The following is a 24,615-nucleotide window of genomic DNA, read 5'->3' as shown; positions in this document are numbered from 1 at the left end:
CTTCTTTTTCCATAAAAAACAAACATGTTATAACCATCATATTAAAACAAATAAGGATGAGAAATCCTCCCCCCAAGGATAATTTTTTTTTTTTTTTTAATAGGACTCCCCCCAAGGATAATCATTAAATAACTCTTAATTAAAAGCAAGAAAAATTATCTACTCTAGATATTGATACAAAAGCACAAGTGAAGGTTACAACCATGAACTCAAATACTTAAGAGGATAGAAAATCTCCTACAAAATAGATCAATTGGCTCCCCATTTTACTAACATATCTACCTCATGATTTAGCTGGCCAAGGAATCCATAAGGAGCATCCTAACTCTGAAGCAATATAAAAAATTTGGTGTAGCCATCCATCTAACCTCCACAAGCTTCTCTCCTTATTTATCCAAAATAGGACTATCATAGAATCCCTCTCCACTAGAAGGTTCGATAAAGCCTCAGTTTTAGCAAACTTTAGGCCCTTTAACAAGGATAACACCTTTGCCTCAATGACTAGACCTACTCCAACATTTTTAGAGAATATTTCAAGCCTTCAACTAATGTTCCATGATTATCAGTGATCATTCCTCCATTTCCTAGCTGTCCTAGGTTACCCAAAGAGCACCCACCAAAATTCAACTTAACACTACTCATTGAAGACGACCCCACTATCCTCTTAGCTCCCTTTTTTCTAATTTCTGCCCTTCAAACCTTCTTTTTTCCTATATGAAAGTGAATTTTAGATTCCTGAAACTATAGAATGGGATGCATTAGTTCGACTTTTATGGTCCAATTTCAATTTCCTAATTCCTTAAGCTTCCAATTATTAATTCAATTTAAAAAGAATCTAAGAACATGAAATTTTAATTACTCATAAATTTTTTTGATAGGCAAAAGCACAAAGATATATTAGAGAAAGGGTGCTTGAAAGGCAACCCGGAGCATACAGGGAGTATACAAGAGACACCTAAAACAAGCAACAAATACACAAGCACTCACCGGCCCTCAACAAGAACCCAACCAATCCACAAAGTTAAACAAAGATAAAGGGCCTACAGCTATAGAAGAATTAGCCCAGGATAAGAGATTACAAACAAATGAGTTTTTCAATCTTTGAGTCGACAAAGCCTCATTATCGAAGACTATCCTATTTCTTTCTTTCCAAACTGTCCAAAATAAACAGAGAAGAGCTGCTCGCCAAACATTTCTATGATTCTTGTCCTTAAAAGAAACATACCAACTTAATAGAGTGTCTCTCACCGAAAACGGCAGAACCCAATTAACCCCAAAAAGAGAAAACACAAGATCCCACAAAATCTTCGTCTTAGAACAATAAACAAGGATATGATTTATCGTTTCCTCTTCAACGCAACACAAGCAACATCTGTTGGCTAGAATCCAGCCCCTCCTCTTGAGCTGATCTTGAGTAAGGACCTTCTCCCAAGAAGTTTCTCAAGCAAAAAAAACTCACCTTTGTAGGAACATACGGACTCCAAATAATATTGCCCGGAAACGAGACTGCACAGCTATGAGCAAGAGACTTGTAAAGAGATTTTATAGTGAAAATCTCATTTTTCGTCCCTTTCCACAGCATCCTATCCTCCCCATCAGCATCCAACCTCTTCCCTTGAATGGACGATAGGAGTCTCTCCACCTCCTCCACCTCCCAATCGTTGAAAGATCTAAGGAAAAGTGGAGTCCACCTTCCCTCTTCCCCCATTGGGTCCCAATAGTCCGCAACCCACGCATCTTTAGAACCCGCTAAATCAAACAAGGAGGGAAAAGCCTCACAAAGGGGGGTGTTCCCGCACCAAATGTCTTTCCAAAACCTCACCCTTTTACCATCCCCCACCGAGAAAGATACATTATTGAGCAGTAGCAAACCTTCCTTGCTGATTTCCTTCCAAAGCCCTACCCCATGGCCCTCCCTAGCCCCGCAAGTGCTCCACCCTCCTCTTTCAATCCCATTTTTCGTACTAATAATAAGCTTCCAATATGAGTCTCTTTCAACCACAAAACGCCAACTCCATTTGCACAAGAGGGCTCTATTAAGAATGGAGAGATTTCTAATCCCCAATCCACCCATCTTTTTGTGAGTACAGACAACAGCCCACTTAACAAGATGGGGCCTCTTCTCCAACGCTCCCCCTCCCCAAAGAAAGTCCCTTTGTATTTTCTCAAGTCTTAATTTAACCACTCTTGGCATGCGCAATAATGACATAAGATAAGTTGGCATGCTCGCCAAAGTACTCTAGATGAGAGTGATTCTTCCTCCCTTAGAAATGAATTGCCTTTTCCACAAGGCAAGTTTCTTCCTCATCCGCTCTTCCACTCCGTCCCAAACCTTCACTGACTTATGCGAAGCTCCCAAAGAGAGCCCCAAATAAGTGGAAGGGAGAGATCCCACTTTGCAGCCAAGCTCAGCTGCCAGTAACTCAGCATTCTCCACTCTACCCACCGGCAAAATCTCACTTTTGTTCAAATTAATGCGCAGTCCAGAAGTGGCTTCAAACCACATTAATAACCAACTTAGAAAAGCCAATTGCTCTTGAGAGTCATCACAGAAGACCAAAGTATCATCAGTGAACAGCAGGTGCGTAACTTGGATCCCGACACCTTCCCTTCCCCCTATCTTGCAGCCTGAAAGGAAACCCCCTCTCACTGCTCTGTTAATGAGACTACTTAAGGCCTCCATTCCTAAGACAAAAAGGTAAGGAGAGAGGGGGTCTCCTTGCCTTAACCCCCTGGAGCTCCGGAAAAAACCGATTGGAGAACCATTGACCAAAACCGAAAACGAGGCGGTGGATATGCACCATCTAATCCACCCAATCCATTTCTCCCCAAAACCCATTCTTTGATCACTGATAGCAAAAAATCCCAATTAATTCAATCATAGGCCTTCTCTAAGTCCAATTTACACAAGACCCCACTTTCCTTTCTTTTCAACAAGGAGTCTATGACCTCATTAGCAACTAACACAACATCAAGAATTTGCCTACCTTCAACATTATAAGATATTATTAAGCTCAATTTGTTCAAAATTTATAATCAAGAGTATAGAAGAAACAATCACAATAATCAAGACACAATATATATATATATATGAAAACCACCTATACAATTCTAGTTGAAACCTTTGTAGATATAAAACCGAGAGTCTAGTCCACCGCAAAACAAATTCACTAATTTTGAAAAGGAAGAACACATATTTACTTGGACTTAGGAACTACCTTTTCCCAAGGAGTTTACCATGCCAACACCTATGTCATATTTTTATGATCTTGACGCAACACCTTGAAATCCCTAATAGACACCTCAACTCTTTATTGAGAAAATGCAATCAACCCTCTAACGCCTATCTACCAAAAAGTCTTTCAAGTTTCCAATTTGAAAGACGTTTTAAAGTTTAGGATCAATGCTAAAGTAATGGCAAAATAATATTTTTCTATTGGTATGCGTCCTCAGTATGAAAAACAGTGTTCTTTTTCCCAAGTTAAAATAGAATATGAAGTATAATAAAGTTGGAAAATGAAAACAAATAAGGAAACAAGATTTTAAGCTTCCGTAAATTTCTTAAATTTCATTTTACATTATCTTTTTTTTTATTAGAAACAAAAGATGTATTAATTATGAAAAAAAAATTACATGAGAAGGATGAGGGGTTTCTCCCAACAAAACACAAAAAACTAATCAAAGTAAAACTAAACTCCTCCACCATACAAGGAAAACTCTACACAAAGGTTAAGTCTACTTAAGAATAAACAAAGATAACATCCCCTCAAAACTGGACTCAATTCCTCTCATGGTTATATAGCCAATTTGATTTATAAATTGAATGCCAAATGAATTAAATAACATTAAATGGAATTGTTGTACAGGCTTCTGTACAAGAAGCCCACAAGGAGGAATAAAAGTGAAGTAGATCTGATGTAGGACAACCCTAAGATGGTTGCCTACACTCAAGGGTAGGTGGACTAGGGTTTTATTTTTTAGGATGTAAGGAGAGGAACAAGGAATAAATTTTATGGTAGAGAAAATTATAAGATAAGAAATAGAGCGAAAGAAGAAACAATGAAGAAAATATGGAAAACCTTAAAATCTCACTAAGGCCTTCTAGGGGTCTCACCTAAAAAAAAATCAATGGAGTCTCACCATTGAGGGTTGCAACCTTGCAATGAAAGAAAATATAATATTATTCATATCAATTCATCCCTTTGATTTACATTAATTAATCTATTTATAGGCTTCTCTAAGAAATCCAAAGTCTACTAGGACTCTAATAACCTATTATGATTCTAATTCTAATTATAACATCCAAAGTCTACTAGGATTCTAATAACCTATCATGACTCAAATTCTAATTATATTATAACTCAACTAACTAATCCTAATTAGACTCCAACAAATACCAATCCCAATTCAATTCTAATTAATATTAATCCTACTTAAAGTTTACTTAGGTCTTCCCTTTTTTCCTTGAATAAACTTTAAAAGGTTTTCCCCCATCAAGAACCCACATCATCTCTTCCATTCTCTAATTTTCATCAATGATTCTAGCATTTCTCTTTTACCACACAATCCAATGCGGCACTTTGAGACAAGTGATTTTCCAAAGAGTCTTGCCTCTAATGGAACTCCATAAACCTCTAAATTAAATGGTAATCATATCACATATACACTTAGACAGAACCCAATCCATCTTAGCTAGATTGAATAACTTGTGTCAAAGCCTCAATATTAACGAGTACCGTAGAAAGAGATGGTCAACTGATTTTCCACTTCCCAAGGAATTTGTAAGGTCTTCTCAACTGTAACATGTCATTAGTGTTTACCTTTTTATGTGCCATTAACTAAGCAAAGGCCTTGACTTTAGAAGGGGCTTTTGAGTTCCAAAAAAATTTGGTTGGAAAAAATCAAACTGGATTTGATAAATTGGACAAGGCAAAAAAAAAAAGTTTTTGCTATAAAAAAAAATGCTCTTGTATTTATGGAGGATGAAGATTATTTCACAAGAGCAAGTGAGGACATGAGTCTTTCAAGGTTCTCGAATTCCAAATCGATGAGATTGCGATGGAAGTTAAGGTTCCAAGAAAAGTGAAAAGGAGTTACCAAGGATAGTAAATATGCTGAGATTTTTCACTGTGATAGCTCTATAAAAACCTAAAAATTGTGAACACAATGGTTGATTTCCCCACTACAAATCTTCCCAAAAATGAATTTTCACCCTGTCACCCACCATAAAGCGAGCACGTGGAAAAGTCCTAGAATACATGTGCAACAGCCTTTCAAGGACATCTATGTGACCATCTATCTAGAATATTGGTGTCTTATCCATTAGTATGTGTCCCATAAATGCTCAAAATGACCTAACGGCAAAAGACAAAAGTTTCCTTAGGAAACCTCTAGAGCCACTTCCCCAAGAGGGCACAATTTCTCAAAGAAGTCTCCCCAATCCCCAAACCTCCAAACTCCTTTGGCCTACACACTATGTCCTAATTGATAAGATGATTTTTTTTAGCCTCCCCAATCTCGACCAAAGAAAATCCTTTTGCAATTTTCTCGATCCTTAAAACTACTAATGCTCATATCTTAAAAAGAGATAAGAAATAGCTAAAGATACAAGACAAGCATGACTAAATTAGAGTTATTCTCCCTTCCAAAGACAAAAAGGCATTTTTCTACTCATCCAAATCCCTAGAGATTCTATCAACCACTGGATCCTAAAATCTACTTACCTTCGGATTTCCTCCTAATGGAAGACCTAGAAAAGATAGAGGTCATTCTGAAACTTTACAATCAAGCATCAAGACAAACCTGGATACCAAATCCTAACTTATATTGATACCAAAGAGAGTATCTTCTTTAAATTAAATTAATAATTTTACATTAAATCCAATTAATAATTTTATCATTACTTAACCAAATCCAGAATTACGTACTTATTTTAATTTATTTCACTTTCTTAAGCCTTCAATCTTGCTCTTGAAGCCAATAAGTCCTTAAGAACTAGTAGCATTGGATGAAGTGCTTTTAAAACAAAATTACCACCCTAATCTAGCTATGCTAGCTCGCCAATACTATGTATACCTCAATATTTAAACATGCTCTTTTTGCTTTAATCACTTTTTCAACCTCCTCATTCCACCAGTACATTTTTTAGTTGATGCCTCAATTTTTTGTTCAATACCAAGAACCAATTTTGCTCCTCTGATAATAAAAAACCTGCAATTAAGGGTTCAAGCTTACGCATGATCACTTCCTGTACAAATGTTGAACCATAGCCAATTATCAGCCCCCCTCCTAGAACTCCAGTAGAGGGACCTGCACCAGGTAACAACCTTTTAGTGCAAGTTTCCCCCTTTGAAGTCTCATTACCAAGTCCTTTGATGACTATTTCCTTTTTTTTTCTATCCCATCTCCTGAGGCATACATCTGATACTAACCAATATCAGGTGATCAAAATTTCTGTTAATATAAATCTGTCCCTCTATTAAGAAAATCCTGAAGGTTTGCTCGCAAGGTTATTTTTTTTCACTCTTTAACCATTAGAAGTTGAGATCTTGTGCAAAACTGAGATTATTCCACACTTCTTCAAACCCGCACTTGTTTCCTTGAATCATGTTGAGTTCACACTTTAAGTTGGATTCAAAGTGGGGCAGCCTCCCCCGTACTAGTCAAATTTGATGCAAGACAAAATGAACCTAGTTGAGTTGAGGCAAGCAAATCCAAGCCTCAGCCCACCAAATAATTAAGCCAATTCCACCCTGGCTTGATTTTTGTGAGCCTGAATAAGCTTGGCAAAGCTCACTGTACTGAGCTTGTTTACAGCTCTTTGCCCATGAGTCAGTAACTTTATAAACATTAGTACCAAGAGCCAAAATGTAAAAGGTGCAGATGATACCATCTTCCTTGGATTCTGCAACATCATCCTCTTCCCAAGCTTTCTTGAGTAAGTCATCAAATTGTATGGACAGCTTGTTCTGCAGATATCAGAAATACATAAAAAACATTGCTCAAATATGATATAAGAGACAACTATTAAGACTTGTTCTTAAAGAAGACTACATAGGCACATGCATATGCATGCACACTAGCAAACGCCAAGGTAACATATAGCCCAAATGTTGAAAAAGGATATATAGTTTATATGAGAAAACTGTATTGCAACAACTGACCAGCTTTTCCTCTGATTTTCCCTTGAGTGCACTCTGGCCCTTGTAGACTTTCCATGAGTGAGAATAAGCCTACAAAAAAAGGCAACATATAAGAATATGGATATTTATGAAATAAAATACAATATTTTAATAAATAAACAAAAAAAATTTGCCTGGGATTTTATAAAATCGAGTTCACCTTGAGATCACCAAGATCTAACCCTTGCTTAAAGCTTGGAGGAACAAACAGAGCAGGCCCACCATTAAGAACCTCCTGTACCCATTCACCATTAGAAGCACCAAGAGGAGGAATCCTGTCCAGAGATTGAGAATCATCCAAACCACCCGGACGGAAGGGGCGATTATTGATGCTTCCTCGTATGAAATCCTTTGCTGGTCCAACCATGCGGGGCAGAGGACCAGTATCCTGAGCCCCTACCATTAGATCTGATACCTCAACCTAAACAATTAAATAAGCAACTTCCAAAATGAAGTCAGAAACAGGAAGGTAACAATAACAGCAATGACAACAATGAAGAGACTGCCATAACCCTCTTTGTATTTTATTTAAAATATATATATATATATGCAATCAACGTGATCTTGATTTCTTGTGTTAAGTTAATAGAAGTGTCTGTGTAAGAGAACAAGCACAATAAGCAGCCAGCATACCTCTTCTGATATGGGTTCCCATTTTCCTGAAGCTGATTCTTTCTTTGAACGTCTAAAGGGTAATTCCCATTTCTGGATCACCACTGACCGTGGCAATGATGGCTCTAGAGGTACTTTTGCCCTATCAAACCAGTCAAAATCCCACTGTCTTCCAACCTTTTCTGGAGAAAACTCATCAGGGTCCAATCTTGGCAAGAGATACGTGTCCTCTATATACTCTTTTATAGTTTCAGGTGTTTCCCTAGCAAATGCAGGTGGCTGAAACAAAAGTAAACATAATTACCAGGAAGAATAAAATAATTGGCACTTTGATATGGAAATTCTATTCACAAAATATAGTTCAACTTTTTTCATTAAAGAACATTTGCATTAACCTCTGGCTACATATACTGTTGCCATATACTTCACGAATGTCACCCTTAATTTCCCCAAAGATTTTTAGTGCTACTGCTATGAAGTCTTTATAGTTTTACCTGATAGTTTGAGAATGGACTATAAATCTGATAAAAATGGGAGCTTATGCAAAGCTGCAAGGGGAGAAAGAATCAACACCTTCAATTTATAAAAACCCCTTTCTAAAGGACCAAACAGAGCCCAACAAAGTATTTTTGCTCTTCTTTATAACCTTAATAACTGCAAGTTACAAATAACTTCCAAATTGTGATCCATATACTCCTTTTTTGTAATTATTTTCCACAAGCTCCAAAAGATTATTCATGAATGCCTGTTTATGAATTCAGTGATTCCCTAATGAAACTTTTTGGAGATCTCATCACTGGATTTTTTTCTGCAAGTATAAACATTTTCTTTTCTTCCACTCAGGGGTTCAACCATGTGAATGCTCTAGTGCTTGGACTATTAAGGCTGAGATTTTTTTCCTAATTTAAACTCATAAAAACAGCAGTTAAGGATAGATTCAGGATTAAGAAAATAAAGAAATTCTTTAATGTAATTTCCGTATATTACTACTGATTTCTAGGAGTTCCTGTTATACACGTTTTTTTTTTCTTTTTCTCATACATGCATACTGTATCTGTTCATATTGTAAAGTATCAGAAAAATTCTTTCTCAATAGAATAAAAAATGTTTTATTCAGTTTTCTTCATGGCTGAACACATGATATCAAAGCAGGTTCCTTACTGATTTTTCTTTTTTTTCTCTGTTCTCCTTTGCTTTCATCCACAAAATAGATACTGCCGACAGTATTATATTTCTCTCTATTTTTCATCATCGGAAACAAAGATTGCACTATACCAGTCATCAGGTGTTTGTTTTATTGGCCATACTTGATGCTGCCCATTCATATCAGCCTTTCACTCATTGCTTTTTCCCCTTCCATTGAGAAAGTATTACAGTTTGTTTCTGCCCTGTTTTTCATGTCATTTTGCTGATCGCTTTTTCCTCTTCTATTGAGGAGCATTACAACCTGATTCTAGCCCATCATTCATGCCTTTCATTTTTCATTCTATAGCCTAAAAACCAGGTTAACCCCATTCATATTACCTTATTATTAGATTCTTTCTTTTAATCCAGTCCGACTTCATCCTGTCCAGCTTCTATAAACATGACAGAACCTTCAAAACCCGGCACCACAAACCCTCAAACTTCTTCACATAATGATAATCTTACCCTTCAAATCTCCACTATGATATTGAATGGAAAAATTTTTATGGAGTGGTCTCAATCAGCCAAAATCTCTTTGATGGGAAAAGGGAAATTTAAGTATGTTAATGGTGCCTTACCTACCCCAGTAGTCACAGACCCGATTTATGAGGCTTGGGAAATTGAGAATTCCCTTGTTATTCTTCTCCCTACAGCGCATAATATCTAGACGGCAGCGAGCAAGACGTATTCGAAGGTGGGATCTGCTTCCCAAATCTTTCAGATTAAGAGACAAATCCAGAAAACCAAGCAGGGAGCTTCAAGTGTAACTAAATCTTTTAATATTCTCAAGGGATTGTTAATTGAATTGAATTTGTACACCAACCTAGAAATGGAGTCACCAACTCATGCAAGGTGGGTAAAAGAGATGCTTGAATAGGAAAGAGTTTAGCAGTTTCTTTTGGGACTAAATCCTCAATACAATTAGGCCTGTGATCATGTGTTGGGAAAGGAAGTTTCTCCTGATCTAGATGAAGCATTCATCCTTATACAAGGTGAAGAAAGTCATAGGAAGTTAATGGGAAAAAGGATGAGGATTCCAGCCTGACTACTGAGACTTCTGTCCTAAAAATCAACGACACTGAAAAAGCTCTTACTGCTGAACAACCCAGGAATTTCAGGAGGAATAACCAGCATGATAATATGTGGTGTGACTTATGTAAAAAGTCACACCACACTAGAGAAACTTGTCGGTAGCTTCACGAGAGACCTGGGAATGTGCCAAGTCAAAAAAGGCAAAATGGAGATGCTACCCATGCCTTTAATGTTAGACCTACTGAACAGAAAATTGTGAACCATGGAGGCCAAGAGGCCAAGCCTTTCACAAAGGAGCAATGGGATTTACCACACCGTGTCATCAACCAATCTAAGAGTCAATCAAATCCTTCCCCTACTTGTGTTTTAGCCCAGCAAGGTAATTTCAAAATGCTCTCAATGTCATTCTAAGTAATAAAGTCTCTTGGATCATTGACTTAGGGGCTTCTAAGCATATGATCAGTTGTTCTAATTTATTTACTTCATATTTTCCATGTTTTAGGAGACAAAAAGTATAAACTGCTAATGGAACATCATCATCAATTGCTCAGAAAGGGTCTATACCTATTTCAAAAAACTTGGCTTTAAATTTTGTTTTTCATGTTCTCAATTTGTCTTGTAATTTGTTTTCAATCGGTAAATTTACTAAAGATAGTCATTGTGTTGCTAAATTCTTACCTCATTGTTGTGAATTCTAGGACTTGGATTCAAGAAGGATGATTGGTAGTGCTAGAGAGATAAATGGGCTGTACTACTTTGAGGGTGAAAATCTCTCGGAGAGACAAGCTCAAGTGGCAAATCAGTCTTCGACTAAACAAAATTTGTTATGGTATTTTAGATTAGGGCATCCCAGCCTTTCTTATTTCGAGCGTTTGTTTTCCAAAATTGTTCAAAAACAAGTTTCAAAACTTCAGTGTGAGTTTTGTGAACTTTCCAGACATCAAAGGGCTCAATTCTGCCACAACCATATGAAAAACATGTTCCTTTTGTCCTTGTGCACAGTGATATATGGGGACCCTAGAAAGTGAACAAACATTGCACAAACACAATGGTTTATCAATTTCATTGATGATTACACACATTTGTATTGGGTATACTTGTTAAAGGAAAAATCCAACATTTAGTGTTCAAAAACTTCCATGAGATAATGCAAAACCAATTTGGAACAAAAATAAAAGTGTTATGGACTGAAAATGGGAAATAATACTATTCCTCTATCCTTGGCACATACCTTTCAACAAATGGTATGTTCCCCAATCTTCTTGTATCAAAATACCCTCACAAAATGGAATAGCAGAAAGAAAATATAGTTACCTTCTTAAGGTAGCTTAATCGCTCATGTTCACAAATCGTGTCCCAAAACAATAGGATGCCTTCTCGAGTCCTCAGTTTTGCAACACCTATGTCTACTTTCACTCACTCAATTTTACCTTGCCACAAAATTATTCACTTTTCTTCCTCCAAAAATCTTTGGCTACACAACATTCGTTTATGACCATGATCCTCATCATAGCAAACTTAACCCTAAAGCCATTAAATGTCTCTTCCAGGATACTCCCCAAGCCGAGAACGGGTACAAGTGTTATGATACTATCACCAAAAAGATGTTTGTCAATATCAATGTCACCTTTTTGAAAACCAACCATATTATGCCCACACTCACCTTCAGGTGGAGAAATTCTAGTGAAGCCTCGTTTTGGGAAACCATTCCTTTACCCGTCTCATCACTCGAGAGAATGCCTTCTATTTTTGTTCAATGACCTATCCATTCTCCTACCCCTTCCTCACCTTTGTCGTCTCCCTTGTCCAGAATGCCAACACAACAACTAAGGGGAGAAGATTTGCAGCAACAAAAGCTTCGTGTCTACTCTAGGAGAATTGATCCGAGAAGGACTATTCAATCATCAGTGCACTACCAAGAACCCAAACCAATATCCATTGATCTAGAATGCACAAGAAATTCTTATTCTTCTCCTGTTGTTGATGATCTTGATTTACCCATTACTCTTGGAACAGGAACTAGATCCTATACGCTTCATCCAATTTCAAATTTTGTGTCCTATCATCGTCTCCCACATTCATATAAAGCTTTTTTGTCCAATATGTCCAATGTAGTTGTTCCTAAGTTAGTGTAGGAAGCCCTTATTACTCCTAAATGGAAGAATCTGATCATAGATGAATTAGGGCACTTAAAAAAAATGGAACTTAGGATTTGATGAAGCTACCAGAAGGAAAGCCTCACGTTGGATGTAAATGGGTTTTTAAGGTGAAGCATAAACTAGATGGGACCATTGATCGATTCAAGGCAAGATTGGTGACAAAGGGATATACCCGAACGTATGGAATTTACTTAGACATTTGCACCAATTGCCAAGATGAATACTATGAGAGTTTTACTATCCCTCACAACAAATTAAGGCTGAGATTTTTTTCTAATTTAAACTCATAATATTTGGTAGTTAAGGATAGGATTAGGATTAGGAAAATAAAGATTATTCATTAATGTAATTTTCATATATTACTATTGATTTCTAAGAGTCCCTGTTGTGCATTTTTTTTTCTTTTTCCTATATATATTTTGCATCTATTCATATTGTAAAGTCTTAGAAAAAATCTTTCTCAATAGAATAAAAAATACTTTATTCAATTTTCTCCATGGCTATACACACAATTTATTTATTTATCCATTTTTTATTTATTTATTGGATAGGCAAATGGTTATTGTATTGATGGAAAGTGTTTAATAGAAACAAGGAGCACACCTTAGGTACATAAAGGACATACCATACAAAATGAGCCAAAGTGGTAAAAAACCAAAGGGTAAATTACAAAAATCACCCATGTACTTTCACTCAAGTATCAATTTATCCATTAAACTTTTTTATAGCAATGTCAACCTTAAATTATGTCAAATGTCAAATAGGCTCTTCTGTTAGGATTTTCCGTTAGAAATTGATGGGAAAAAAAAAACTCATGTAACCAGTGCGTAGACAAAATGGACATATCCAAACATATCACAAAAAAAAAAGAAAAAAAATTATGTCAATACCCATATAATTGTTGTACAAGCTTTCCATCTGTCAAAGGACAGCTTTGTTGTCCACACTTCTTTCCTTATTTTAGCCCACACTTCTTTCCTTATTTTAGCCCACAATTGTTTCTTTATTTCTCCATTTATTATTCTGTACAATTAGCATACATTATTTGACAAATTATAGTTTACATGTATAGGGTTAGAATCATGCGGGAATTTATTTGCTTTTATTTGCTTTTCATGTATAGCATCATTGTAAAGTCTATATATAATATACAAAACTCAAGGCCAAGGTATTCGGCCATTCACACAATATTTTGACACCATCAACATTTAATGAAAATCTTAATGGAAAGATACATTATACATTTAGGCATGTGCTAGGCACTTTTACATAATTATTTTTTCCTATCAAAAAAAATATCACACATTTAGGCATAATTTAAGGTTGGTATTGCTTAAAACAAAAGGTTTGGGGGTTAAATTGAGACAGTGATAAAAATAATAGGGTGACTTTTATAATTTACCCAAAAACAAAAACAAACATCCTCAAGTAAAAATAGCTATCTAGACCCTAACCACTCAATGAAGTTCAACAAGAACAAAGAACCATTAAAAAGACATTGATGGGACCATTAGAAGAGGATGCACACAAAAAATTTACTGAGTGATCCAATCACTTCACACCATCAAAGGATAGCTATTGCCTTCATGTTAGCCAACCGATCTAAAACAAGCATAGAGAGTTGTTCTCCAAACTTTCCTCTTCTTTTTCCCCACAAAACACCCATTTCAACCTTGAACAATTTCTGTCACTGAGGTAGGGAGAGTTGAAGAGCAAAAACAAGCAAACAAAAGATACCATGGTCCTCTTATTATCTTGTTGTGGATGAGGATATGGATAGTTAGTTCTACTTCTCTCTTACACATATAGCAATGATTAACAAGAAGTCCTCATCTTTTTTTTTGAGGATCTAAGGTTGAATGCTTCCCCAAGCTACCTTCCAAGCACCCAAAAAAAAACCCGCCTTGGAAAGGGACAACAAGCTCTAAACCTCCTTTCATCGGAAACCTCTCCTCTCTCCTCATAGGACTTCCTAAACAAACATCCAACATTATCCAACTCTTAATCTTGGAATGGCCTTAAGAAACATCAATTTCAAAGCCCTTGCTCACTTAAAGCCTCCCAAACATCAACAGCAACCACACCAATCATCTTGTCAAAACTTTAACTCTTCTCCTATTGCATATCTCTAACTTAGTTTTGACATGGAACACCCCCTACCCTCTTTTAATTATCTTTTTTTTTTATATAGGTAAATAAGAATCGAATGCAACGAAATAAAGTATACACATCGTATACAAAGAAAACAAAAGACAAAGAAGGCATGAAGACACAAAAACCCGCTACCAAACCACAAAGTCTACCAAACCAATGTCATAGCCCTCTTTTAATTATCTTCCACAAACTAATGTCATAGCCTCCCTTCCAACCTATCAAAAAAAAATGTCATAGCCTCTCTTTGTTTCTGAGAATACCAACCTCTTGACTCTTCGCCATACTTTTCCCTCTATCTGCCTCCATAGAAAGTCCAGTTTGGAAGCAAAACTCTAACACCATTTTCAACACAAGACTTTGATGAAGATGGATAAGGCTCTAATTCCTAGATCACCTTCTTGTAATCCTTACAAATGGACAACCACTTTACTATGTGGGATTTCTACTCGAAGGCACCAGCCACCCCCCAACCCCACCCCCCAAGGGAAAAAAAAGGGAATTCAATTGGATCTTTTGAAGTATCAAGCTCGTGACTCTACGGGCAATGAAGAGGGGCATGAATAAAAAAAGTAAACTGGAAACAATATTTCTAAATAAAGCAAGCCTGCCACCCTTAGAGAGGTATTACCGCTACCACCTTGACAACTTTGTGTAAAACCTTTCCTCTAGCACATCCCAAACCACATATCATTTAAACGGGGCTCCAAGAGTAGACCTAAATATATGGTAAGCAACTTCCCTACCCTACAACCTATCAAGGATGCTAGAGTCCCTATATTCGGTACCTCCCCAATGGAAACTAATTCATGTTCTCCATGTTAACTCTCAAACCCGAGGAAATCTCAAACCAATCCAACACAAGTAAGTTAATTTTTCTTTGCAGGGATTGCAAAAATGGAAAGCATCATCCACAAAGAAGGGATAGGAAACCTCCACACCCTCTCCTTCCCTACCTCCCAGCCTTGAGCCTTGTATAAAATCACCCTCCTCAAAAGAAAAGTAACAGCCTCCACTACCAAAACAAACAAATAAGAAGAGGGGGGCTCCCCCCTCCCAGCTTGCCATAAAACAATAATTTGATCATTTGCTTTGAGATCATTGTGAAAAGCCCTGGAATAACCCCCTACCTTCCCAATTGATTGTTGAGAGAGCAAATAGAAACTAATAGTTGTATTAGATTCAGTTCAGCGAAGGTTTTGTTTCCTCGTTTCACGGTTAATAAAAATCCACCATTCAAAACTGCAATTCCTTTTCTTTCCCTTAGTTTTCTGAGCCACCAAACACTAAAATAAGGATTAAAATGAAACCCAAACTACTGTTGTAATAACACCCCCAACCAGCCCCAACCTCCAGACAGTGAAAAAAAATAAAAGGGCAAGCGTTAACCTCGCCTGGCTGCTGAGGAAAAAAAAACCACAAAATAATATAACCAAATTTCTCTTTCATCATCTGAGCCCAATAAATAAAAAATCTGCACACAACTCAGTACAGTTTTTCATTTCAGAACAAAAACCAACCCAGATATAAAACACAATATTCATAATTTTCTCCTCTTTCACTCATTTTTTCCTCAAAAACCAAGCAGAGGCTCTGCAAGATACGAAACCCTAAAACCACAAAAAAAAACGCATTCAATCCATACAACTACAATTCATTCCAAACTTTCAGGCAATAGAAATTGCAAAACACAAACTTGACAAAAACAAAGTAATGCACGAAAAAAGGTTTGAAACGAACACTGACCGAGATGAAATCTGGAAGCGAGCTCAGAGGGTTGGGGCGTTCGACCGGCGGGAGAGGCTCCAGCCGGAGATGGCCGCTGTGACCGGAGAATCCGACCCGGAAAGAGGCATCGTGGCCCACTTGGATCCGATTCATTTGGTGTAACGGATACTTTTACTGTCGCCAACAAATTGATTCTCCGGCTTTTTGGCTTTCAATAGAAGTGGAGCATTTGAGTGAGAAGCGAGGAAAGGACATAGCTCATCTGCGCTAGAACAGCGGTGCGGACTTTTCGGGTGATTTGACGGCCGTGGACGGGTTTTAAGGTTTTACTTGACCTCGCCGGTAACTTGGCTGCTGACGTGGTGGTGCCATGTCATTCATTGCCACGTCGTTATAACGAGTCTCTCTATGAAACAATCCATGCAATTTGTCTTCCTTTCTTACTCTTTTTTTTTTTTCCCAGCCTAATCAGGGCAAGATGTGTTCTATGATTGGTGAGTGTACGGTCATTTGGCCCATGTGAGACAAAATTGCGGTTCCTTAGTGATTAAGAAATTGCCACTCAGTTTATTTTTTGGAAGCCAAAAACTATATATACTCCACCTCATGTGTATTTTCTAAGTTAATTACCTTACTAATCATATTTTATTACTTTTAAATTTTTTTAATTCATTCCAACGTCTTGAATTTTCAATTTGCTTATCCTTGTTAATTACATTTTACTACATGCATCATGGCTTCTAAAAACCTATTTGAAAATAGATTTTCATTTTATTTTTGTATACTTTTAAGAGTTATTAAAAATAGTAATAGACATGCGTCAGCAGTGGCATAAAAGACTATTAAAACATGAAAATTAAAATTGTAAAAAAAAAATATTTGAAAGGAGCAAATATTGGGGTAGGGGATAACTTTTCCATCTCTTGCATTCGAAGAAGTTGAATTGGTCGAACATGTCTAAGTGCTCTTAATTAATCTAACATTGATTCATCGAATACCAAAAAATAATACCCAATTAAGGCCCTAAAGTGGGTCATTTCGTCGCAAAGTCGATTTGATTATAGGTGTCTACCTAGGTGACAGTAATGATGTGTCATATCGTAAAGGAATGTGAGTTATGTTGCACTCATCTTCATGATAACATCAAATGACAAAATCTACTTGGCATGTTCAACGACAACGCCTCTAAACTCATTAGTTAATACGATGTCAATGTGTACAAATGATCGACATTCAATAATGACTCAATTTCCTCTTATAAAAGTTATGAGTTGCTCTATCGTATATATATATTTTTTTAAATTAGGGATTAGAATGTCAAAATGATGGGATACTTGACAAGCCGTTACCTAGCCACTTGTTGCTCAAATAGAGTAATGAATTGCAAAAATACATATGTTATAAAAAGACCACTCTGCACTTATCGGAAACATACAAAAAAAAAATTGTGTTTTTTTACTTCTAAAAAATGAAGTTTATTGACCAACTCAATCATTAGGGGAATCCCCAAGGGATACTTGAAATTTTCTCACTTGTAGATGACTTGAGTTATCCACCTGATTCCACCATTACCAAGCCATAATGGATATAAGCAATTATAAGATTATTATAAATCATTGTGTATATTTTTTAGTGTACTTTCAGTTTTTATATTATTATATTTTTGTTATTTACATTATTTTCATACTTATAAGATCTTTACATCATGATCGGATATTAGAATGGTTAACAAGCATTAAATACAAAATAATAATAATAATAATATTCAATCATTACTTATCATGCAAGCGGTAGAAAAATCTACCACTCAATTTATCCTCTTTGTTTATATTGTAGGTGTATGTCTACGTATTTGATACATCAAAGGGTGAAATAGTTATATACCATCTGGATCACTTTTGCTTCATCCTTTCCTTTTCCTTTTTTAATCACGAAATTGTCTAAGAAAAAAAAAAATTGGGTTGCATGGTTAGTACTCATGACTGCTCGATAGTCATGGGCCATGTTGCCAAATTTATTAGTTTGTGTTTTTGATCTTTTTTGTTTTGTTTTAATTTAAATTTGAAATATGAGAAGCATGAAAAAAAGAAAAAGAAAAAAGAAACAAGCTCATTGAGAGAAAAGGAAAATGCATCGAGAATATAGTACTGGCAAAGGCCATAATATGGTATTTGGCATACCTATTTTATTTTTTACTTTCTATTTTTCTCCCTTAGATGGGATGTATGTCAAATGGGAATACATCTACAACTCCCTATACCCTCTTGAGCCAAAAAAGTTGAGGCCTCATTGAGTTCAAGGATACGTTGGTGTCAAAAAAGGGTTATGGTTTTTGAAAATAAAAACTATTTAAAGTTTGTTGGGTTATATAATTTAAAAACAGTTTTTTTATTTTTAAAAATAAAAAACTGTTTTTAAAAGTTTTTAACATTGTTTGATCTTTATTTTCTGAAAACAAAATTTTAAAAACAAAAGAAATACAAAACAATATTTAAAAAATATATAAGAGTTGTTTTCATCAGTTTTTTAAAATAAAATGAAAAACATGAGTCCATTTGGTTATGCTATCTAAACTTGTTTTAAAAAAATTGTTTTAAAGTTAAATAATAAAAAACAATTTTTTTAAAAATAAGTTTTTGAAAACAAGGTTAAACAATTCTTGTTTTTTTTTTTAAAAAAAAAGGTTTGTGTATTGGATATAAAAGTTAGGGAAAATAGAAATTTAATTCAAAACACTAATTATAATATTAATATTATAAAAAAATCCGCTAAAAGTTCATTTGATAGTATTTTTGAAAAACACTTTCAATTTAAAAGGTATTTTCGAATAAAAATTGAGGGTGTTTGTTTTTTTAGTTTTTTGTTGAAAACAATTTGCTTTTAAATTTTATGTTGTTTATTTTTTATTTTGTCATTATTTATTATAAAGAAAAAACTAAAATATTTGACTTTTTTTAAATATAAAAAATAATATATTGATTTTTTTTTACTTTTTAATATTTAATAAAAATAAAATATTAATAAAACAAACAATATAATACTTAATACTATTAAATATTATTTAATTTTAAGTTCTATTTAAACCTAAGTAAAAAATAAACACCACTAAGTGTTTGACAAAATTTAGAAAATATTTTTAAAATTTTAAAAATTACTTATAATATTTTCTATAAAATTATTTGATAGGTGATTCTCCTCTATTTATTTTTAGAACAAATGCTCTCACTAAAAAGCATTTTGTAAAATACTCTCAAATCAAATATGCATCAGTTTTTTTTTTTTTTACCTTTTTAAGTAATAGTTTTTCAACTCCATCCTAGGTGATATTTTTTAACCAAAATCACTCTTTAATGAGAAATTTTTAACTTAGTTGAAGTTAGAACTTAAAATTTAGATGGTAAGAAAACTATTTTATTATTACGACATTTTGCCATTCTAAGACGCATCGAAGTATATTACCATTGGAGTTTTGAGTTAAAACAACCATTTTATGACAATAAATAAATAAATTTAACTATTTTATCAAACTTATGTTTAAAATAATTATTTTATTGTCACATATGAGATATATATTTAAAAAATAAAAATATATTGAAACCCCGATTGTCAGAGATTTCAGTTAATAATTATAAATTGAGAATTTATTTTTGAATTGGAGGTTCAATTATCAAGCTTCATCGAAGGAGACAAATATAAATTTTGAAAAAGACCTGTAAGGTAAATTTTTGATGTGACACCTCACCGCTTCATGGGCCATGGCCCAATTGATACTGGAGAAATATTGAATAAAAGAAAAGGGAGTGCCATTACTATAAATGCGGGAACCATTAGGGACTACACGATAAAACCATACTTGAACCAAATCATTCTAGCGTCCACCCGATTCATTCACGAATTCAAACCCTATATTTGACGGAGCGAGACCAAAGGGCTTAGGGCAGAAGCAGAGAAGATGGCTCATAGGCTGCTGAGAGATCTCGAAGCAGATGGATGGGAGCGCTCAGACTTCCCAATCATATGCGAATCGTGCCTCGGCGACAACCCATACGTTCGAATGGTAAGTTTTTTTTCGATATCCAGGAACCCTAAATTCTAAAAATTCAAGAAACCAAGCTCTAAATTGTCAAGTTCTCTGCATAGAAGAATCCTTTAATTTTCAGTGTTTCGAACGGCTATGCGATGCGTGGGATATTCCTATCTTACCGACTTATTCAAATTCATACGGGTCTGTACATTGAAAAGTGAGGTCCTTTTGGATTTTTTCCCCTTGAAATTTGATGCCTGAATGACGTTTTTTCTTCAAAAGGGAAGATCCGATGATTTAGGACATCGATTTGTGCTGTAAAAATTATGGCGTCTTATTTGTATTTTAAAAGTCTACCTCAACCAAAAAAAAAAAAAAAAAGGCGTTGCAGCTAAAATTTCTTGCACAGAAGCATCATTCTATTTGTAGTGTTTAGCTTGTGTGGAGTTTGAGATTGTCAAATCTCGTTGATTTATTTAGACACATAACACTACAAAAAGGGGGAAACCCTGGTTTAAGTCATTTATTTATTTATTTATTCAAAATGTGATTTGCAAGTGGTTCTTGCTGATGATTTTGAACATCATCTTGTGCTGTAGTGATCCATAGTTTTTTACTCTGGTGTGATAGAAACTAGAAAAGTATGTGAAGTAACACGAAGAATTTAGATATGGGATTGGGTGAAATCGTCGAGGACAATGTGTCAATGAGTTTTGTTACATTTATGCAATAGTAGTATAATTTTCATGCTTCTTTTAGTTATTTTCTGCAAAAAGGGGATTGATTCAGTGTAGAAATAGTGAAAATTGGTAATTTGTTTGTTCAAAGTGTATTGATATTTTTAATATGGCTTAATGCAGACAAAGGCGGATTATGATAAGGAGTGTAAAATTTGTACGCGACCCTTCACAGTTTTTAGGTGGAGGCCAGGTCGTGATGCAAGATTTAAAAAAACTGAGGTTTGCCAGACATGCAGTAAGTTAAAAAATGTTTGTCAAGTTTGTCTTCTCGATCTCGAATATGGCTTGCCAGTTCAGGTTCGAGACAGTGCTCTTTCAATCAATTCCAATGATGCCATTCCAAAGAGTGATGTGAATAGGGAATACTTCGCAGAAGAGCATGACCGTAGGGTATGGTCGCAATTTTTTCATAATCTCTACTTATCTCTCTTGGCAATTTCTTCTTCCTTTTGGGCTGTTATGTTAATTTAATATCAATTTTTGCTGTTTGCAGGCAAGAGCTGGTATAGATTATGAATCTTCATTTGGAAAAGTACGCCCAAATGATACTATTTTGAAGCTCCAGAGAACGACACCATATTACAAAAGGAACCGAGCACATGTTTGCAGTTTCTATGTTCGGGGTGAATGCACAAGAGGTGCTGAGTGCCCCTATAGACATGAGATGCCCATCACTGGGGAGTTATCACAGCAGAATATAAAAGACCGTTACTATGGGTATGTGCAATGGTTGATGGTTTCTTTTATGATAAGGCATAGCTAAGCCAAATACTACATGATCCTATTCTTTGGCTTCATATTCAGTTATATCTTAACTATCATGAATGTTTGTGTTTTATGGGTGCACACAAACACAAATTTGGTTTCTTCACACACACTGTCACAACGATCCATTTGATGGATTTGCCTTGTCCTGTTTGATTCTTTTTGTTGGATTATGTTGATTATGAAGGATTTAGCTCCCTTGTTTCCATCCATCGGATAGAAGTGTAAGGCGTAAAGTGTTAAATGTTAAACCCAAGCAACATTTGTAAGCTTACCCATCAGTGGAGTGTGCATATTTTGATAAGCAAGGATGATTGGTCACACATAGCACCCCACTTTCCTTTCTCTCTCTCAAGAAAAAGGCAGAGTAGAGAGAGAAATTATTATACTTTTATGTTGACCTCACAACCTGACATGGAACAGCTAGAATAAGGATGCCGTTGGTCCAGAAATCTATTACCTTCATAGATTTTTCAACTTCATGAGTAGGTCATTATGAGGGGATTAGGGATTCAGGGTATAGAGGAAAACCAGGATTAAAATGCCACTTTAAATACTTGAGCTTTTGATTTGTTGTTGCCTTGTTGGTTTGGAGAGAACACAAGCATATCTAAGGCAACCCTGAGTAGTATCACCAATATTTTTTTGTTGGTGATGGTTCAAACGATAATTTTATAGGCTCTTGATATCTTTGAATTTCAAGTAATTAAGAAATTTCTAGTACTTGAGTTTGGTGGTATTTGATTGGCTGTCCTTGGATTCATGTTGTATGCAGTTGGGATACATTTTGCGTCAAGTGGACTTGTGCACAATTAAAGCAAAAGCCTTCTTGGTGATCTCTATCATTATTTAACACTGAAAATGTGCCATAGGACATTGGATGACAAAATTTGAGAACTTTAATAAAGGAGATGAAACCCTTTTTTTAGGCAGCCTCCGCGGCTGATGATATTATTTACTGTATCTTCTTGCAAACTTCATATGTGTTGAGCACAATGGATTTTGTCTTTCCATGTGGGTGGTGGAGAAGGGGGTGGGTTGTTGGGGGCTGGGGTTTGGTGGTGGTGGTGTTAGGAATGTGCTTCATACTTTTTCATCTGCTTCCAGTAAAATTTATTAAATGAAAATTGTCTTATTTTATTTCTCGTCTGTTCATATCTGCACTTTTGGATGGGTGTTTTCATTTGCCATTCACTATTGTTTAGACTTTTCTTTTCCCCATGTGCACGCACATTTGTCTATATACTGGACATTTATTAACCACGGTGAGCATGTAGGGCGCATTGTAGGACCGAATTTGTAGCTAACGGAAGGGTAAAATTAACACTGGCATCTTATATTGCATTAACAATCTGAATATGGTATCCTTTTTCTAAGTTTGGTCTATTACTCCAAGGGATGCACTTGAGTGGATTGGAAATGAAATTTCAAACTTGTTAGCTGCCTACTTTTAGATGTTACTCTTGCTTCAGCTTCTCGTGGCTATAATTCCCTGATAGGTATGTAATCAATTGCCCTTAAATAACTACTGGGTTTAACACACCTCCTTTATGCAGCTGCACACATATATGACTATTTGATGACATTCGAATGTTTGATGCATGAATCCTACAAGTTGTGATATATATTTTGATTTTGGTTCATATGTGTGATGCATGGATCTTACTGATCTTGATATTTGTGTCTGATTTTTCTTACTAGTTATTGATTTATTTTAATTTTTACAGAGTGAATGATCCAGTGGCATTAAAGCTACTTAACAAGGCTGGTGAAATGCCCTCATTGGAACCTCCTGAGGATGAGAGTATTAAAACCCTCTATGTGGGTGGACTTGATGCTAGAGTCACCGAGCAGGACCTAAGGGACCACTTTTATGCCCATGGTGAAATAGAATCAGTAAGAATGGTGCTCCAACGAGCATGTGCCTTTGTAACGTACACAACCAGGGAAGGTGCTGAGAAGGCAGCAGAAGAGCTTTCAAACAAACTGGTCATAAAAGGGTTGAGGCTGAAATTAATGTGGGGTAGACCACAGGCACCAAAACCTGAAGGAGAAAGCTCTGAAGAAGCAAGGCAGCAGGCAGCACTGGCTCATGGCGGGATGTTGCCAAGGGCTGTTATCTCCCAGCAGCAGAACCAGGTAATTCAACCCCCAGGCACTCAGGACCAACCTCCACCACCCATGCACTACTTCAACATTCCACCTCCACCACAGCAGGAGAGGACCTTCTATCCATCGATGGATCCTCAAAGAATGGGTGCTCTTGTTCCCTCCCAGGAGGGGGCTCCTAGTGGGTCTGCAGGGCCAAGCGAGAACAAAGCTGGTTCAGACAAGCAGCAACAGGGGCAGCATTATGCTTACCCGGCCATGCCTCCACCACAAGGTCAATTTCACCAGCAGTTTTATCCACCATACGGCTATATGCCACCCCCTCCACCTTACCAGCAGTACCCTCCGCCATACCCCTCTGCAATGCCACCACCACCTCCTCCGCCACCACAGGCATCCCAACAGTTTCAACATTCTGCTCCACCAGGGCCATCCCAGCAGTGAAAATGCTCATATTTTTGTTTTACATGTTGGTTACTCTTATGTACTTGTTCGGTAAACTCATAACTGGCCTTGTAATTTGGATATGAAAATTTTCTTATTCAACCTCTTGGCTTAAATCTTTTATGTGATACCTCCATTGGTGTCACACTATGGCCTCTTATTTTATTTTTTTTCCCCATTTTGTGTGTATTTCCATTTCTTAGTTCTGTGTCTGTAGACCCGGGCTCTCAGCTTCTCAGCTTTTCTCGGCCCTGAGAGTTTACAGGCGATTGATGTCTTACGGACCATAATTGCTTGATACCTTGTTAGCGAATTGATTCAGGGCAAGATTGTCAAGATTGACATAATAAATACCCCGTTAGCGAATTGATTCAAGGCAAGATTGTCAAGATTGACATAATAAGCAGAGCATCTTTTGGAGGCTGCGAAATTATTTCGATATATTTTCTATCTTTTTATTCTCCATTGAAACCATAATTTACCCT

At 36.0% G+C, this 24,615-nt stretch overlaps 2 protein-coding genes across 2 annotated transcripts in view; one reads left to right on the top strand and one right to left on the bottom strand.

Moving 5' to 3' along the window:
* Positions 1–16,367, bottom strand: part of LOC117916892 (DExH-box ATP-dependent RNA helicase DExH11) — a 63,379-nt gene extending 47,012 nt beyond the window's left edge. Inside the window, exons 1-5 of the mRNA XM_034833106.1 lie at positions 16,067–16,367; positions 7,815–8,072; positions 7,342–7,602; positions 7,164–7,232; positions 6,890–6,968 (exon numbers count right to left, since the gene is read on the bottom strand). Of these exons, the coding sequence (XP_034688997.1) occupies positions 6,890–6,968; positions 7,164–7,232; positions 7,342–7,602; positions 7,815–8,072; positions 16,067–16,201 (802 nt within the window). The 5' untranslated portion in view covers positions 16,202–16,367. The remainder of the gene's footprint in view (positions 1–6,889; positions 6,969–7,163; positions 7,233–7,341; positions 7,603–7,814; positions 8,073–16,066) is intronic.
* A 3,550-nt stretch (positions 16,368–19,917) lies between these two features.
* LOC117916458 (zinc finger CCCH domain-containing protein 49) lies at positions 19,918–24,304 on the top strand. Its single transcript, XM_034832513.1, has 4 exons — positions 19,918–20,105; positions 20,933–21,202; positions 21,306–21,529; positions 23,305–24,304. The coding sequence occupies exons 1-4, from the start codon at positions 20,001–20,003 to the stop codon at positions 24,128–24,130; spliced, it is 1,425 nt and encodes a 474-aa protein (XP_034688404.1). The 5' UTR covers positions 19,918–20,000; the 3' UTR covers positions 24,131–24,304.
* Positions 24,305–24,615: the final 311 nt, after the last annotated feature.

This window comes from Vitis riparia, chromosome 6 (genome assembly GCF_004353265.1).
Source record: "Vitis riparia cultivar Riparia Gloire de Montpellier isolate 1030 chromosome 6, EGFV_Vit.rip_1.0, whole genome shotgun sequence".
Lineage (NCBI taxonomy): Eukaryota > Viridiplantae > Streptophyta > Magnoliopsida > Vitales > Vitaceae > Vitis > Vitis riparia.
Note: the sequence above shows the minus strand (reverse complement) of the source record. Positions and strands in the feature narration are given on the sequence as shown.

Excerpts from the sequence above, each read along its gene's own strand:
- LOC117916458 (XM_034832513.1), top strand. The coding sequence starts at position 20,001 with ATGGCTCATAGGCTGCTGAGAGATCTCGAAGCAGATGGATGGGAGCGC. Across the intron at positions 20,106-20,932 it reads ACAACCCATACGTTCGAATG|ACAAAGGCGGATTATGATAA; the intron begins GTAAGTTTTTTT and ends GGCTTAATGCAG. Across the intron at positions 21,203-21,305 it reads CAGAAGAGCATGACCGTAGG|GCAAGAGCTGGTATAGATTA; the intron begins GTATGGTCGCAA and ends TGCTGTTTGCAG.